This window comes from Dipodomys spectabilis, unplaced genomic scaffold (assembly GCF_019054845.1).
Source record: "Dipodomys spectabilis isolate Male_0828 unplaced genomic scaffold, ASM1905484v1 ptg000599l, whole genome shotgun sequence".
Lineage (NCBI taxonomy): Eukaryota > Metazoa > Chordata > Mammalia > Rodentia > Heteromyidae > Dipodomys > Dipodomys spectabilis.
Window position 1 is genome coordinate 222,175 of NW_024871276.1, and position 17,124 is coordinate 239,298.

A 17,124-nucleotide genomic window follows, 5' to 3' on the forward strand; every position below is an offset into this window, starting at 1 on the left:
CATAACATACAAAGCTTAGCAAATGTTTTGTTATTGCTAGCATTATTGAAGCGTGGACTGTTTAAAACATCCTTTCATCCATTTGAGTTGTGGAAATAGGATTAGTGCTGATTCAATTTAATTGCTTGGCTGTGAGGATTCGGATTTGTCTCTCTTGACAGTGCTCTGGAATGTGTGCGGTGAGGGTTTCTGGGAACAACTCCCAGGAAAGAGGAGGCTAGGAGACTAGTGCATTGCTCAGGTCTGGACCAATCATCTGCTACCCTGCCTCACCCTTTCTCACATTCCTGGGGACTCAGCTGGGCCTTCCCTCTATGGGCGTGGCCTCTCATCAGTGGGCATGTCCTTTATGGTAGGTGTGGCCTTCCTGATGGGCGTGTGTCCTTCCCTGAGTGCACACTCACCTCTGGCCAGGTTGCGGTGGATGGTTTCCTGGGACATGCTATGTAGACGCTTCATGTAGTCCTCACTGTACCACACCCGCAGTCGCTCCCCAGGTCTGATGTCCCTGCATGCCCGGAAGTAAATGCGCTCACTGTGCTGGAATGCCAGGAGGTTCTGCTCCCTCTCCTCTCGGGAAATGACCACGTACCTGGGAGAGCAAGAGGACAGGTAAGAGCCTGGGCTACATCTGATTGAGTGCCTGCTAGTACAAGACACAGGTGTGGAGGGATACCAGTCACAAGTAGGCGGGCAGGTGAACAGAGGAGGCGGCTTTTTGGAGGAAAGAATGCCAGCTATCACTTATCCTGTGTGACCTCCAGAATCTGTTTTCTGATATCAGAAATGACACCTGCCCTGCATAAGTAAGTGTGGCTGAGACACAGATTACCTTGTTCTACTCTTTGCTAACTTTTTTTTGACAGTTAATGTCTGTTACTTATTGCTGGAAAAAGTTGGCTCAGGAGAAATGTGTAGCATTACACTGGCGTATATCACACAGCTTACAGGAGTCATTGTGGTCTTCCCAAAAAACTGCTTATGGTGGTTCTAGCTAGTCCTAGATGTAGTTTCTCTTGGGAAGCCACACTTCTTTCTAGATCTCCACCCACATCTTATCCATTCACCACTTTTTAAAAAACCCACTTATTTATTAAGTACATTATGACCAGTCATTACATTTATATAATATATAATAATCAAATCACAGTGACAAACGTTGACATTACTTCCATCAGTAATCATTTCTTGCTAACTTTTAGCCCATGGACCTCCTCAGGCCTCTGACAGTGGTAACAATGAGTCCTTGGACAGTTGTTTTCCCATATTTCACAATGTTAATAGAAATAACCTATCCTAGAAGGGTGCCCAAGAGATCACTTAAGAAATGTTAAAAGATTAAAGTCTTTGCAGAGTGTCCAATGGGGATGGGAGAGGGGGTAAAGAATTGACAAGGAGAGCTTGGCAACCACTTTTTAACCTAATTAAATGATTTAACCTGAGGAGAGTTTGGCCCAGAGAACCTAAGCAGCTTGTCCAGGGCCACATAGCTCATAAATGGCAAATCCGCTTTGTGGCATGAACTTTTACCCAATATATCATGGTTTGTTATGTGGGGGCATGTAAATGTCCAGGTAACTCATAATGTTCTATCTAACTCCTAACCTATGCCCTCTCTCCCCAGTTTCCTTAAAATGACATTTGGACGTCTAGACTGTCACCTTATCCACCTGCAAAAGGTGGAGTAATCTAGGGAAGCGGAGGTACACAGATCAAATTTAGGATCTGTGCTACTATGAACATTTAAGTAACTGCTATCTAAAAATAAACACATCTTTTGATTTAGGAGTCAAAGTTGGCTTGATCAGCATAAGAGAAGTAGATCTTAAGCAGTCCAAGGCAAATACTAATTCACAGCAAACAAACAAACAAGCAACCTCAAACGGATAATGAATTAATGCAAAGTATTCAACACCAGCAATAGCAATAATCAGTAATTCGTAAGCACAGAGTAGCATATGGTCTCACTGGCGCAGGCTTTTTAATGACAGTATCTGCATTGGTCAATGTGATGGAAAGGGTGATTTTTCCATTCTGACACTGCAGAACGACCTGCCACAAGGGACTCGGGTGAAGCAAAGAATGCACACCATGCACACTTCTGCATCTGCCTGCTGCACTTGCTAACTGTGCTAAGTCTGACCATCTATTGGTGCCTAATGCCAGAGCAATGACATGGAATGTTACTTATTCATAGAAAAAGTGTCTTCAAAAGATTCTGTTGTGACACGGCAAAACAGAGCTGATGCATTGCCAAAGGTATTTATACTATGGTTGTAATACTGTTTTAAAAACAAGCCTTGGCAAACTGCTTAAAGGAAATACATCAATGTTTTTAACAATGATTATCCATTAGATGTGAACCTTCTTTGTCGTTTTCTGTACCTTGCAGGTGTTCTCAATAAGCAATTGGTACTATTTGTCCCTCCCACACACAGAAAGAAAAGGAAAATATGCAAACACCGATTCCAGTATGAGGTAGCAGAATGAAGTGACAGCAGAACTGAGAATCTACATTGGAGACACCTCAGGGACACCCGCAACCCTCCTATCCAACCTGCCCTTATCTCCAATTTCCTAGATAGGCTTGGAGCAGGGGGGCCACTGAGTCCATTCTGGCAACAGGATATAGCACAGACCCCAGAGGAACTAAGAAAAGGGCAGATGGGAACACAAACTTGCATTCTGGTTTCTTTGTCCCAGGGAAAAGAGTGAATCACTAAACACCCATTAAGCTCTATAGGCTATTGTACTGTCACTCAACTTTAAGAGAGGAAGATAGATGAGGAACATTTTATTCTAAAGAGCAATCTCTATTTAGAGTGCATCCAAAGATTAGAATGACTCAAACCAACTCCTCTTTCCAGCTGTAGATTCTTTTCTACCCTACAAGAACTAATACACCATGCCCAAGTCTTTGTATCAATCACAAAGTATTTTCAAAGGCCAATCAAAATCTGATCAGCATTCTTATGGGATTTGGTTATTTGGAACCTCAATGAATGACATAAGCTCTACATGGTAACTCTTAATGGACCACAACCCATTCTTCTTGACATGACAATGTTTATGCGATTTAATTACTCCAGTAAAGCTCAATGTAGCCAGCAAAGCCAACATCTGTCATCTCTTAGTTAGGTTCCCTCTTCTAAGTATCTTATGGTGACACATGGTAGTTAGACCCATTTCTCTATGAGATCCTATTAGCAATGTCTTTACAAAGAATCATGTCTGTCCCAACCCATGCTGTGATACAAAAGCCATCACTGAGAAGCACCAGGTATGAAGGGAATGGAAACTCTTCCTGTTCATTGTGCTGAGCAGCTTCTCTGGGGGTAGGGGTGAAGGTCAGAGGAGATACAAAATCACTCCTTTGTTGGAGAAACAGCACCAAACACAGGATAGATCATGCTTAGCCAAACCACCTTGCAAAGTGAGTTCTCATTGGTCAGAACTTTAAACCCCACCCCCTCCCCAACTCTGGCACCTTTGAAGTAATGGAGGGTAAGTGATAGTGTTGATGAGGGCGGGGCTTCTGTGCTGAACCTCTCATGAAGATAATGCATTGTTTAATCGCTGATTCTGGGTATGAGAGAGATAAGCGCAGAGGAAATTGTCAGACCTCATCCACTGAGACTTATCAATTACACCATCTTTTCTACCTGGGTCAGGAAATGACTGGGTTCTAGCCAGAGAAAGTGATTCATAGGGCACCTACTGTGTTAGAGGAGACCAACCAAGGTCAGGTTCAGCCTCTACTGTAATCCAGTGGAAAGGATGCTGTTTTAGCTATGAAGGAAGAAATGGGACAGACAAACCAAGAAGAGGCTGGGCTCTGTGATCTCATGTGATTATGTCTCCAGACTGGGGGAAACTTTGGGCCATATAAGCACCTACTAGGCATTCACTTAGCCTGTGTAGAACACCACCCAACCAGCCTGGGCACAAACAGCTGTTTCCTCTTCCTGCTTACCTTGCCAGCTTCCAATCCCCACTGATGCCAAGATTCAGAAACACAAGTCTTTTTCATTCCAACCAGCCACTGTCCCTTTTGTTCTGACCTCCCTTGGCCCCTTGGTCTCCAGGATAAGAGGGAGAAACTAGCTAGTCATATTGACCTTGAGGACTAGAAAAGACCCCAGACTGGTGTCACCTCAGCTTTGTGCCTCCTTGGAAAGTCTAGACAGGTCTTGAGTTGCAAGGACACACTCTTTTTTTTGGCTAAGAACTGCAGAGGATGGATAGCCTGATTCCAAAGCCAAAGATTAGAGACCACACACAAAGAGAAGTCCTGGTTAGGACTTGGAGATTCCTGTGTGGAAGAAACCCCTGTGGCTAGCCACAGGCCCTGCACAAGTAAGGAGCCCATCCTTTGGAGGGGGGTGAGGAGGACACCCTCCCAATGAGAGCCAGAAGAAGCTTCTCTGTCACTTTGAGGGGCCTCAGATCTGAGCAGGCAGGGCCTTGCCTGCAACAGATAGGACACCAAGGTCGGCAGGGCTGTGTGCAAAGCAAGGTTCATGTCTTGGGATGGTCTCTTAAGTGTACAGGCAACTAAATAGTGCCTGGCTTTTGAGAGTCTCCTGTCAGAAAAGATGATTCCCCCCACTCCCCACCTCTCAGAACCCCAGCTTCCTTTTAGGGAACACAGAGTAAAATTCACTTAACACAATGCCACTTCTGATATGCAGAGAAATGAAATCGAGCCTGTGCATACTTTGCCTCCCTGAGTCCTGTCCTTCCCTCTGAGAATCTAGCATGGGGCTGGACATGGGCACCTGTGAGCTTATGGAATGAGGGAAATGCCAGGGCACAAAGCCCTTCTCACCCACATGCTTCTCCTCACCTAAGCCCTGAACTGGGCATCTCAGATTTCCATTAGGAAGCGAAGAAAGAGAATACACACCAAAGAAAGATCCTGGAGCCTGGCTGTGTTCAAAGTGTGAGATCCATTTCTTTTTATTGCCATCTTAACAAAAATAACTTGGGAAGGCAATCTATGATTCCAGCAGAGGACAGCAGGGTAATTCCAGGCAATTATCAAGCCACTGGGCTTTGGACAAAACAGTGTTCAGTTTGTGGGGAAGGGGAGGGACAGGAAATCCCCCAAAGAAGAACTTCCATGTATAATCTGGGAGATGGAGCTCAGCGCACTGGGACATGATGGATGCCTTCCACTTTCCCTGTGTGGGACAATGCAAAGTCTGGGTTTATAAGCAGCTCCTAGAGCGGCCTCAGCAGGCTTTGGGGACAGGAGGAAGGTGGAAGGATCTCCCAGGACAAGCCCCATACCAGGGAGTGAAGAATACAGGGGAGGAGATGCAGCCAGGTGGGAGCTAAGCTTGCGCCTGCCACCTGCCACCTCCCTCCATGCCTCAGAACAATACAGTCTCTCATCCTGAGGTCCACAATGCAACACGCAGCTAGGGGGTATGTGTTGCTGGTGCAAAGCAAGCAGAGGCAAGGCATGCTGGGATATGGGCCTGGAGACAGCCCTGCTGGGCTCTGGATTCTTTCAGAAGCCAGAGGAGGAGCTACCTGCTAGCTCCCTGAAACCTGCTCCTACCCCTCCTCAGTCACCGGCTGCATACCTTAAGGCTAGTGTGGGATGCCCCCCTCCCCAATTTCCATGGGGGGAGGGGAGCTGAGTCAAGGACAGAGGCATTATGGGGAATGGAAGAGGCCAGGTGAGAAGCAAGACCCCCCCCCCCCCCAGATGCTGCCACTAATTGAGATCTGGCTTCTGGCAAGGAAATGAGTCCCAACTACCTGCCTGGTTCATTTTTTTTTTGTCACCAGTGAAATGCAGATGATAATAATGATAAAGAAAAGAAAACGCCAGACTTGTCTCCCTCCTCCCCCCTCCCCTGCCCCCATCTCCCCTCCCCATCCTGAGAACCTCCTCCTGAGACCACCTAACATCCTCAGGCACCTGACAAATGCTTACAGTGCACTAAGAATACAAGACCATCCCCTCCCTCTTCCCGATGTCAGCCCATCCTTCTCCCCCTCCGTAAAAGCAAGCACAGCAGCTGAGCACGCGGGCACTGCACAGGGACAAGCAAGGGCCAAGGCTGGGCACCACCCAAGTGGGGGGCTAAGCTCCCTGGACTAAGGGCTGCACTTGCCCCGCCCACCCTTAGGCCACGCCCCTAGGAAAGCGCAGACTTACTGAGGCCCTGAGATCCAAGGCGGGAATGCCCTCTGATGCTCCCCGCTCTTACCCCCCTGTCCAGCAAGGCCTGTACCACGGGATACAGACCAAGAGGAGAAGGACCCTCCAGGCCAAGCAAGCATCAAGCAGGTAGCTTCTCTTGCATCTTGAGCCTCTGACAGAGACGCGGGAGTGGGACTAGACACGTGCTGTTACACCACCAGCAGCCAGCCTGCACCATGAGGGGATGGCAGTGCCCCAGTGTCCCCCAGCGCCATCGGTCCTGTTCCTGGACCCAAGAGACAGAACTGGTCCATCTCTCCTCCTCCTCATGCAGACTGCAGGTTAGAAAATGTGTTTTCTCTTCCGAGATCTGGTAGTCCGTGCTGGGGCTGGCATCGGGGTGACCTGTGTAGGGTCCGGTAGGGGCACCTGAGCCTGGGGAATGAGTCCCATGGGAGCTGCCCTTTCTGGCCCCCGCTGAGATGCCTGAACCCCATCCCGGATCTCTGTCAGCGTTTGGCACATCTGACCCACACGGCTGGTCAGCTCGGCCATGGCCTGGCCGATGACGTGCATACTGTTGGCCATGTCTCGGTGCACAGTCACCAGCTCCTGGCAGAACCGTTGGAACATCTCAGTCTGTTGTGTGTGAACATGGAGGAGCTGCCAGTCCAGGGTCCCAGGGGGCGAGCTGGGATGTGGCCGCGGGGTCCTGCAGGCCTGGGTCTGGGGTGAGGGATGCGGTAAGCCCTCTGTCTTGGAGCCCACAGTTTCCGACTGGTCTGAGGAGGAAGACGAACGGAGCAGGGTAGGCCTGGCCGGGTGAGCATCTTCCTCTGGAGGCCGTGGCAGGGGCATGAGAAGAGGCTTCCGAGAAGACCCCGGAACCTCCTCATCTTCATCATCTTGGAGGACAGAATAGAGAAGATAAATGATTACAAAAGGGAGGAAGAGTGGACCAGGAGTGGACCCACCCCTGAGAACACCATAATGTCCCCTTCCCTGCCACCCTTCGGCTCACACTGGCACCATGCATGGAGAAGTGCCAGTTCTCCAAGTCCCCGGGGTGCCTGGATAGGGCACCGGGGAGAAGAGATCCCCTTGCTCTTGCAGGGACAGTTACACTGCAGGGGAGAAGCCCAGGCCAGGGGAGCTGGAGGCCCTAAGTCCTGGCAGCACCATGAAACCCAGTGGTGCAACCCCTGCGCTGTGACTTCATTTCTGCAGTTCATGTTCTGCAAAGTGACAGTGTGGTGGCTTTGTCTACCCACCCATCCACTTGGCTGTCGGGCCTGGTTAAGAAGAGTAAATAAGCCAAGTACTGATGGCTCATGTCCTGTAATCCTAGCTACTCAGTAGGCTGAGATCTGAGGATCACAGTTCAAAGCCAATCCAGGCAGGACTCTGTCTTTTTTGCTGTTTACTTGGAGATAATATGAATCCCAAGCAGAGTGGAGCTGTGTGGCTCAAGTGGTAAAGCACCAGCCTTGAGTGAAAAAGCTAAGGGATAGTGCCCAGGCCAAGTTCAAACCCCGCCCTCCCCCCCCCCTCCCCCCACACACACAGAGTAAATAAGATGCAGACACAGGTGTTTTGCAGAGCTGGGACCTGACACCTGCCAGAAGCTTGGGGATGCTCTGTGTGTGTGAACTCCTCAAATCAGCGAGGCCCTTTCTGAGTTGCTAGGGCCACCATGTGGCCTTGCTGGAACCTGCAACTTGAAATGACCACAAGGTCATTGTAACAGAAGAGAGAGAAGACGTAGTACTGGATATGTTTGTATTCCCCCCTTGCCTTTCTTGGCCCCAAAAGTGGACTGCCAGGTCAGGCTCCTTAGGACTCTACCCATGAGTTCTTGTCACGCAGGACTCATGGGGTAGGCTGCTACCTGTCACTGGACACAGGGACATAGCCCCTTTCACAGAAGAGCTGAGCTTTCCAGTGATGGAGATCATGGGCTGATTCCCATGGCATTGATTTAAAACAAAAAGTGATAGGCTAGTCCCAGAGTCAGGTAAAGGCAAGCCCTCCCTAATTCAGAGCCAACCCCTGGGAGATGGCAGGGAGGACAGCACGTTTGCCCTGTAGGTCACCTATTCCGCAAGGGTCATGGGATTTCTCAGGCCAGGCGCAGTACCAGCCAGTGCCTCTTGAGTCTGCTCAGCCTGGTGGCATCCATAGCCCCCTAGGATGGGAGGAGCAGGACCCACTGGGCCAGTGTTGTTCCTCTTTCCACCGCCTTGTGTTACCAAGACCCCCTGACCAGGCTGGAAACAGCTGGTGGCGGGGCAGAAGGTGGGGAGGGGCTTCTGCCAGGCTGGGTTACCTCTTACAATCTCATCCTTTGGAGAGATGGAGGGGTAAGCAGACCATGGATTCAGGGCATGGACTTTATGGGGTGCTGGGCCTCAGCTTTTTTTTTTTCCTAACTGAGGGGGACTTAGGAAACCTGATTCCCAGGGAGCTGGGCCCACACGGGCTCCAGTCCCCGTTCCGAACGGAGCAGGGCATGCTCTGTTTCTGCTGTCTAGCGTCCTCGTGTGGATAACAAAAAAAGTCAGACCATCAGAGGCTCCTTGTTCCTTTCCAGTGCTGAGAAGCTGACTCTGAGTGGCCACCTGTCAGCAGCCCCAGCCAAACAGGAAACGAGCAGATCCCTATGGCAAGGGGCCCCAGGAAGGGAGGCAGAATCCTGGGAACCACCTTCCCCACTGGTCTGCTGGACCCTGCAGGCTTTTCTGGAGCTCCTCCCCGCACCTTGCCCCTGGCCTCCAACGGGGGCAGTAAGAGAGGCAGGGGTGGATGTGTGGAGTAGCAGAAATAAAGCGGGTACAGCTCCACACGGGGCAGACCTGATTTGCCCCTTCTTCTTGGTGAGCCCCAAGATCTCTGCCTTGAAGTCCAATGGAGACACAGGAAATGGGGGAGGGGTGGGGGAAGAGGGACAACTGCAGGGGGAGAGGCAAAATAGATGGAGCAGGATGGGAGGGGGGAAGGAAGAGAGAGAGGGGACTTAGAACGCCTGGGGGGGGGGCAGAAAGAGGCACGACCGGAGAGAAGAGGGAGAAGGCAGCGCAGCGCAGAAGAGTGCAGAACGCAATGCAGAAATAAAGTGATCAGGTCCAGACACGGAGACAGCAAAAGGATCTTTTCCATGGCAGCCAGGGCCAAGGCTGTACCCCTCCCCCTGCTGGCTAGGCTGGGGCTTCCCTGGCTTCTGCAGTTCCTGGAACGTGCCAAGCTCCTTCCTGATGCAGGCCTTGTACATGCTGTTCTCAGCCTGTGCACCCTCCCCTCCCCTCCTCTGCGCCTGCCTCTGTTCACATAAGGCCTGTTAACCCTTCCTGGGCCTCTCTGTCCCAGCATGTTAATACCCGAAGCCCAAAAACTTCAGAAGAGCTTTATACCCAGCCCTGTCCATTCAGCTCCCCAGCACAGTAAATACTCTAGAATGAATGTATCAGAAGGATTGGAGGCAGGACCAGAGATGGGCGGGAAGAGTCAGGAGTGAGGGAGAGAAGGGGTGTATGTGAGGAAGGCCCCGAGAGGAGGCTGTAGCCTGGTGAGCGATACTCACAGCTGGTGGAGGGGCTGTCGGTGCCGTCCAGTTCTGCCCTGGGGAAGCTGTGCCCAGACTGGGCGGTGAGCAGTGCAGACTCGATGGCCTTCTCGTGGGCAGTGAGCACAATGGTAGGAGCCCGGCTCCCAGCTCCAGGGCTGGACAGTGACTGCTGCATGAGTGCCAACTTGTCCTTCGTCCTCCGCTTCATGTCATCCCACCGATGCTTAATGTCCTTGATGGAGCGGGGGACCTGGCTGATGGAGGTGATTTTCCGAGCTATGCCTTCCCAAATCTTGTCCCTGTCAGCATGGGACAGCCGCATGGTCTCCCTCCCAAAGAGCAGTGCCTCGTGGTGGGTCACCTCTGTGACCAGAATGTCCAGCTCTTCCTTGGAGAACTTGGGCTTCCTCTTACGTTCAGCCAGGGGCGCCATGTTCCTTGGGTTGAATATCCCACAAAGTACAATTGGGTAAATGACTGTCAACGCAGGTGGTCCTCCTCCTTCCCAGGAGGCACCTGGGGCAACCTGGCCCCCACCACACCCTCCTCCTACTAGCGACAGAGGGCCCACCCTGGACTCCTTGCTCCTCCATGGGGAGGGTGGGTGGAGAGGTGAAGGGAGTGCTGGCCTCAGTCCATTCATTGCCTACAGGCTAGGACCTGCCTTACCTCTTACCAATGGTGAGCACCAGGGCAGTTCAAGTTCAGTGAACTGGTCCTGCCCTACTCTCCCCATTCAGAATGAGAACAAGTACACCAACCTCTCCCGGCTGGTTCTAAGGAAGGAAAGTCAAATGTATAGAATGCCCTAGAAAGGAGATAACACAGCACTTACACAGAGACACAAGCTGGATGGATGGCTTGAAGGAATACTACTTGGACAGGAAGACTCCCCGCAGTGGGCTGCAGTGGCCTGTGGCATCAGCTGGTGGCGCCCATCATGGGGACGTGATGGCAGAATGCTTATTTGTCACTTGTGAGGCTCACTTCCTTTTCCCCACATCCCTCAAGTCCCCAGCTCTGGGTGTGTATGTTGGCAGGCAGGCAGGCTTCCCTCCCTCAAGGACCCCACTGGCACTGTTTTCCACATGGCTACTGTGGCTTACTGGGAGAATAGCAGGGAGCCCGAGGGCATCCTTTGGGCCACCTTGATGGATGCCAGATGTGGCCCTGGCTTCCATCTCCACAGACAGAGCAGACAAGAGGCCCCGGACAAGGGGCACAATGATGCTCTTCCATCTAATGGAGCATCCACTCTGGCTTCAGGATCCAATTTCCCCACACTGTGGTTCTATCTGGCTTTTACATTACACTGACAAGGTTCAAAAGGTCCCCCTTCAACAGAATACCAGGGTCTGGAGGAAAACGTGGGAGCAGGATTCACTCCTCTGATGGCTTCTAAAACTACAAGTCAGAGGCCAGTGGCATTAAGATCCTCCAGCCTCACCTCCTTCCCCACACCACTATGGAAATGTTGAGGGTACAGAAGTCTGGGAGAGGAAAGGCAGAGACTTTGACACACACGGGGGCCTAGAACTCTGACACATCTGAGACTAGAGGTCAAGTGTCCTTGGGTAGCTGAGGGGCCTCTGCAAACCATTCTAGAGCTACTTCCTGAGGCTGCCAGGAGAACCAAACACCCATTTCTTAATCATGTCACTATAGGCATCTGGAGCTGGAAGTTTCCAGTAACAGGGGTAGGGAGAGGGGATACTATAAAGAATAGACTGCTTGCTCCTCAGCATCTTTAGCTTCTATCCCATGTAAACAAGTAGCACCCATGCACAAAGCTGTATTCATCCACAGTATCTCGGTATTGTCAAATGCCCACAGGGAAACAAAACAACCTCTGGTGGACAAATGATCACGGTGCCCAGCACAGGGTGGCCAGAGGGTCAACTAATGCCATCCTCTTCCTGCTCCATGACTTACTTTGTAAAGAAATTATCTGTCCCATCATTCCCAGGCCCTTACGTCCCACCTGTGCAATTAATTAACAGTGTCCAAATAGTAGAAGGAGCTGTCCAACTAGAAGCCATACATGCACCCAAGCCTCATCTGCTCAAGACTTCTCCAGCTGAGGTCCCACAAGTTGGAGCCACCTGGGCGCCATTTGGACCAGGACAAAACCATGCACATGAGGTGGGGGGAGCTCAGCCCAGCCCATCATTTGACCACTCATAGGCCAAGGAGCCATGCTTCACCTGGACCCCTGTACAGTATAGCAGAAAGAATCCTGGCTTGGTCCTTGCTCTGCTGCTGTATGCATGAACTTGGACAAGACCTGGCCCTGCTCTGGTCATTGTGGTATGAAGACCACTACAGAGCCATGAGAATCCCTATGGAGAGCTTGCAAAACCCAGTGCCCTGGGCCCATCCCCAGCCCAGAAGTTCTGGAGTACTGACGGTGGTGGTTCAGACATAGAAAATCCCTGGGAGAGTCTTGGCCCCAAGCTCAGAGCAGATGTGGAACAGGTTAGCTTGTTGGGCCATAGTTCCTGGCACCTTGGTAGTTTTAACAGTGCAGAAGCCTGGTGCCAGGATGCCTCAGACACTCTCTCCCCAACTTGCCTGGCTGGAATGGTGAGATGGAAGAGCTCAGTGGGGCTCTGTGCTGCCCATATACAGCTGGACTAAGAACCTCATGCTCTCTTGCTTACAATGTTCTAGCCCTTTGAAGGCCCATACCAAGATGTTCTTCTAGACCCTGCAGCACATTCCCTGTGACCCCACCAATAACCATGTTAGAGAGAGTTATTTCTTCATCTTTTCTGGGGAGTGGGGGAGGATGGTACTGAGACTGACTCAGGACCTTGTGCTAACAAGGAAGGCCTTGAGCTACACTTCACCTCCCTTTTGGTATTTGAGGTAGAGTCATAATTTAATGCCTGGACCAGCCTGGGCTTCTATCTTCCTCTCTATGCTTCTTCTCATAGCTGGATAACAGGCAGGTAACTACAGTGCTCTGCCATTGGTTGAGATGGATTCTTACCAATATTTATGCCCAGGCTGACCTGGAGCCCCATTTCCCTGATCTCCACCTCCTAAGTAGCTAGGATTACAGGTCTGAAACCACTATGCTCAGGCTGGTGGTATCCTGAGTCGGGGATGGGGGGTTGGTGGGGAGAGAGAGATGGGATCTGTTCAGAAGCAGGCAGTCAGCACTTGGGCATGAACAGCATAGGTGGAGCTGATCTGGGCCCAGGGGCCAGGAACAAGTCAGGGAGCAGTGTCAACCTCTTTTGGGGGGCTTCCTTCAGGAAATGGCTGGCCAGGTGGTGTGGGAGGCAGTGGCATAGGGTTGAGCTGACCATACTATAAGGCAGAAGTTCTCTCGCTGCTGGAGTCCCCGAATCTGTACCTTGTTAGCGGTGGTGAGGCCTACATGCTCTCAGCTAACCAGGCCCCTCTGATAGATCACAGTGGTACTGCTTCCATGGAGATCTCCCTGTGATGCCCATCTTCCACATGCTTCTCCTCATTGGCTGGGAAATGCAGCCCTGAACTACAGCACCCTCCCTCATAGGAAGCCCCTGCAGCCCCACCCTTGTCTTCTGCTTCCCCCAGCATCCACAGCTCATGGACCTCACCAGAAAGCCTCTGATCCACCGTGCTCAGCCAGAGGCCAGTCCCTGACACCTCCCTTCCTGCCCAGCCCAGATCCAACTTCCCAGTCATCACTTGCCCAGTCTGATCTCCTTTCTTCCCCACTGCTCACTGCCCTGATCCTGGGCCCTGGCTCACTGCCCTGATCCTGGATCCCAACTGGGCAAGGCCACCTGGAGTGACCTGGGTGGGTGGCCTGGCACAAACTTCTTCGCCACACACAGGACCAGGATAACACCACTCTTAAACTCAAGCATAACAGTGAGTCCTTTGGAGAGAGGAAGCCAGGAGTCCTGCCTTCCATGGGAAGGTCTCACTCAGCACCACTGCTAGGAGCTGGCCTGCAGTGGTTCCCCACCATTGTAGAGGTTGTCTGCCCAGAGGAATGGGGGCATAGGCCTAGGCAGGGAAGCTCCTGTGCCCCCTGGAGTACTGGGGGAGACAGTGGCTGGTGAGCAGCCTCTGGGTTCCTGTAGCCACTAGCCTGGCCATTTCTAGAATTCTCAATGGAAGCCTCAGATCACAGGAAGGTTCCTCATAGCTGGACTCTGAAAACAGCAGCCCTGGAGACCCTATAGGCCCAATCCAGGGGAATGGTCCTCTGGCCTGTTCCAGGGGCCCATGAGGGTCCGGGAACTGGCAGCAGGCAGGACTTACCTCATCCAGTTGGCCTTGGTGTCGTCCGAGCCATCTATGGACTTGTACCGATTGTTCTTGTCCACAATCTAGAAGAGATAGAGACCGTCTAGCATGGGCTGTTCCAGAAAATCTCGCCTCCCTGGGTTCCTCCAAGGCCCAGGGCCCAGTCCACCATGACCTCACCTCCTTTCCCTCTTCCTATGGCCACAAGGGTCAGGAATCCCTGCCACCTAGCCTCCACCCACTCCCATTATCCTAGAGCCCCGGCGGCATGGCTCAAATGTCAAAGCACTGGCCTAGCCAGTATAAGACCCCAGGTTCCATCCCTAGATCAGCAAAATAAAACCCTTCAAGGTGTTTTGAATTCTTGGGAAATAAGAAGAGGGAAATGGGAATACCTTTCCCCTCAGATTTGATGGAATACCCAGCAATATGAACAATGAGTGCCACTTTCCACACACTACAAGGCTGTACCTGGAGCTAGGCACTATTTAGGAGACTGAGATCTGAGGATCACTGTCTGAAGCCAGCCCAGGCAAATCCATGAGACTCTTTATCTCTACCTAGCAAAAAGCTGGAAGTAGAAGTGTGGTTCAAGTAGTAGAGCACCAACCAGCCTTGAGCAGAAAAGCCAAGTAAGAATGCACGGATCTGAGTTGAAGGCCCAGTGCTAACATAAGAAAAACATCAACAACAAAAAAAAATGCTGAACATAGTCTCTCCTACCCCCCTCCCCCTCCAGTGTCTGTGGGAGACAGAAGCTACCAACTTCTAAATATTTAAGATCCTTGGGATTTGGGGTATGGCTACTTCTCTTCTATAAGAATGTCTTTATCTCTTCTTGAATTAAAAGCAGGGCTCAGTAAGGCATGGAAGTCTGTCTAGGCTTGTTTTTATTTTCTTTGGACACTTTCAAAATCGAGAATAAGACTGATCTAGGTCCACAAGCAACCCACTGGGTCTAACTTGAGTCTTTTATGGATAATCTGTCTGATTTGAGGACTTTCCCCTTTTCTGTCATTTCATTCTGTGGCTTTGAAGCAGAGCACAGACTTACTTTATAGAATTCTCCTCATGATGGGACAAGCACTTGCACACGTATTTCTTGATTCTGGGAAATTTTAATGCTTTTGAATATTGTGTCTTAGTCATTTTCTCCAACTTTCTTCTGGCAAAATTTCTATTAAACACAAGCTCTATATCCATGTATGAGACTATCCTGTTTAATCCTTGATGTCATCTAACTACTCCCATATTTTTCTCTTTTTCTGGGCAGTTTCTGAGAATCTCTTCTCACTAATTCTCTCTTTGACAGTACCCAGTCCCGCATGTTTGCCAACTATTAAGTCTTTCTTTTCTTCCTTTGCTCCCTTTTTTAAAATAAGGCCCTTTCTTTCAATGGATGTTTCTTGTCTCCAAAAATTTCTTTTTGGGACAATCCTGGTGCTTGAACTCAGGGCCAGGGCACTGTCCCTGAGCCCATATGAAGGACCACACAGTTGGTTTCCTGAGGAGTAGATAATTCATTCAAGAGACTCATGGACTTTCAGGCTCAGACAGGCTTCAAACTGCAATCCACCATTCTATTCTTTTCTTGTCTTTCCTTTCCTTTCATTTTTTGGTCTTGGGGCTTGAACTCAGGGCATGGGCACTATCCCTGAGCTTTTCTGCTCAAGGCTAGTACTCAACCACTTTGAGCCACAGCACCACTTCTGGTTTTCTGGGTTAACTGGAAATAAGAGCCTCATAGACTTTCCTGCCTGGGCTGGCTTTGAACCATGATCCTCAGATCTCAGCTCTCTGAGTATCTAGGATTACAGGTATGAGCTACCAGCACCTGGCTTCAATCCACCATTCTTAACACCTTAACTATTCTCCCAAAGCAGCACAGCAATATTTTATCCATGTAACTCAAACCATGTCACTCAGCAGCTCAAAATCTTATCCACTGTGTTCATGATAAATTTATATTGAGGCCTCAGCCTTCCAGTCCTGTAGACTTATCCCTGCCCTTAACCATTTACTAAAAAACTATATTCAAAAGCATTAAAATCACTCAGAATCAAAAGAGATAGGTTTGAAAGAGCTTGTCACATCATGAAGAGAATATTGTAAGATAAATCTCTGCTCTGCTTCAAAGCCACAGAGTGAAATGACAGAAAATCATGAGCAAAGCGAGAGTCCACTGACAGATTATCTATAAAAGACTAAAGTTAGAGACCCAGTGGGTTGCTTGTGATTCTAGATCAGTCTTATCCTTGATTTTCAAAGTTCCAAAGAAATAAAAACCAGCCTAGAATTCCATGACTGACTGAACCCTGTCACTTATTCAAGATAATGAAATAAAGATACTTTTTACTAAGGAGAAATGGCCATGCCTACCTACCCACCTGCCCTGTTCTCTGTCCTGTCATTTTGCTGCAGCCCTGTGGCTGCCTTCATTAGTTCTTTACCTAGGACCTCTCTTCTTTAAACACACACACACACACACACACACACACACACACCCTTAATAAACACAAGCCTGGTGCTGGTGGCTCACACCTGTCATCCTAGCTACTCAGGAGGCTGAGATCTAAGGATAGCAGTTCAAAGCCAGCCCAGGCAGGAAAGTCCACAAGACTCTTATCACAAATTAATCACCCATAAGCCAGAAGTAGAGCTATGACAGTGCCTAGGCCCCAAGTTCAAGCCCTACAACCAGCACAAAAATTAATAATAATACACAAAAAATCCCAAGCACTTGGAAATAAATAAATAAATCAGTTGACAGCTTTGTATCCATCAGAAAAGCCAAGAAAACTCACATTTATCTCAGAAAATCCCAAGTGAAGACCATCTATGCCTCCAATTCCTCCCTCCCTCCTTCCTTCTTTCCCCTCTTTCCTGCTTTTTACCTCCCTCTTCTTCCTACTCTCCCTTCTGTCTATGTAAACCGCAATCATGATGGTGGTAGGACACCCCCCCACACACATCCTATTTCACGACAGTATTAGGGCTTGATCCCAGGGCCTCACTGATGGCTGCTGCTCTACTACTAGAGCCACAGATCTACCTCTGGCTTTTTTTTCCCCGCAGTTAACTGGAGATAAGTCTTATGGACTTTCCTGCCTGGGCTGACATCAAATCAGGATCCTTAGATCTTGAAACTTCCCATTTT

General features: G+C 50.1%; 1 protein-coding gene across 2 annotated transcripts in view; it reads right to left on the reverse strand.

Annotated features, from left to right (window-relative positions):
• Window positions 1-17,124, reverse strand: part of Prdm11 (PR/SET domain 11) — a 59,961-nt gene that overhangs the window by 6,320 nt on the left and 36,517 nt on the right. The window contains exons 5-7 of one of the 2 annotated variants that reach the window (XM_042671113.1): window positions 13,983-14,050; window positions 9,735-10,156; window positions 5,896-7,062 (exon numbers count right to left, since the gene is read on the reverse strand). In XM_042671113.1, the coding sequence (XP_042527047.1) occupies window positions 6,500-7,062; window positions 9,735-10,156; window positions 13,983-14,050 (1,053 nt within the window). In that variant the 3' untranslated portion in view covers window positions 5,896-6,499. Of the gene's footprint in view, window positions 1-404; window positions 593-5,895; window positions 7,063-9,734; window positions 10,157-13,982; window positions 14,051-17,124 lie in introns of those variants that run through there. The other variant, XM_042671112.1, reaches the window with a different exon arrangement.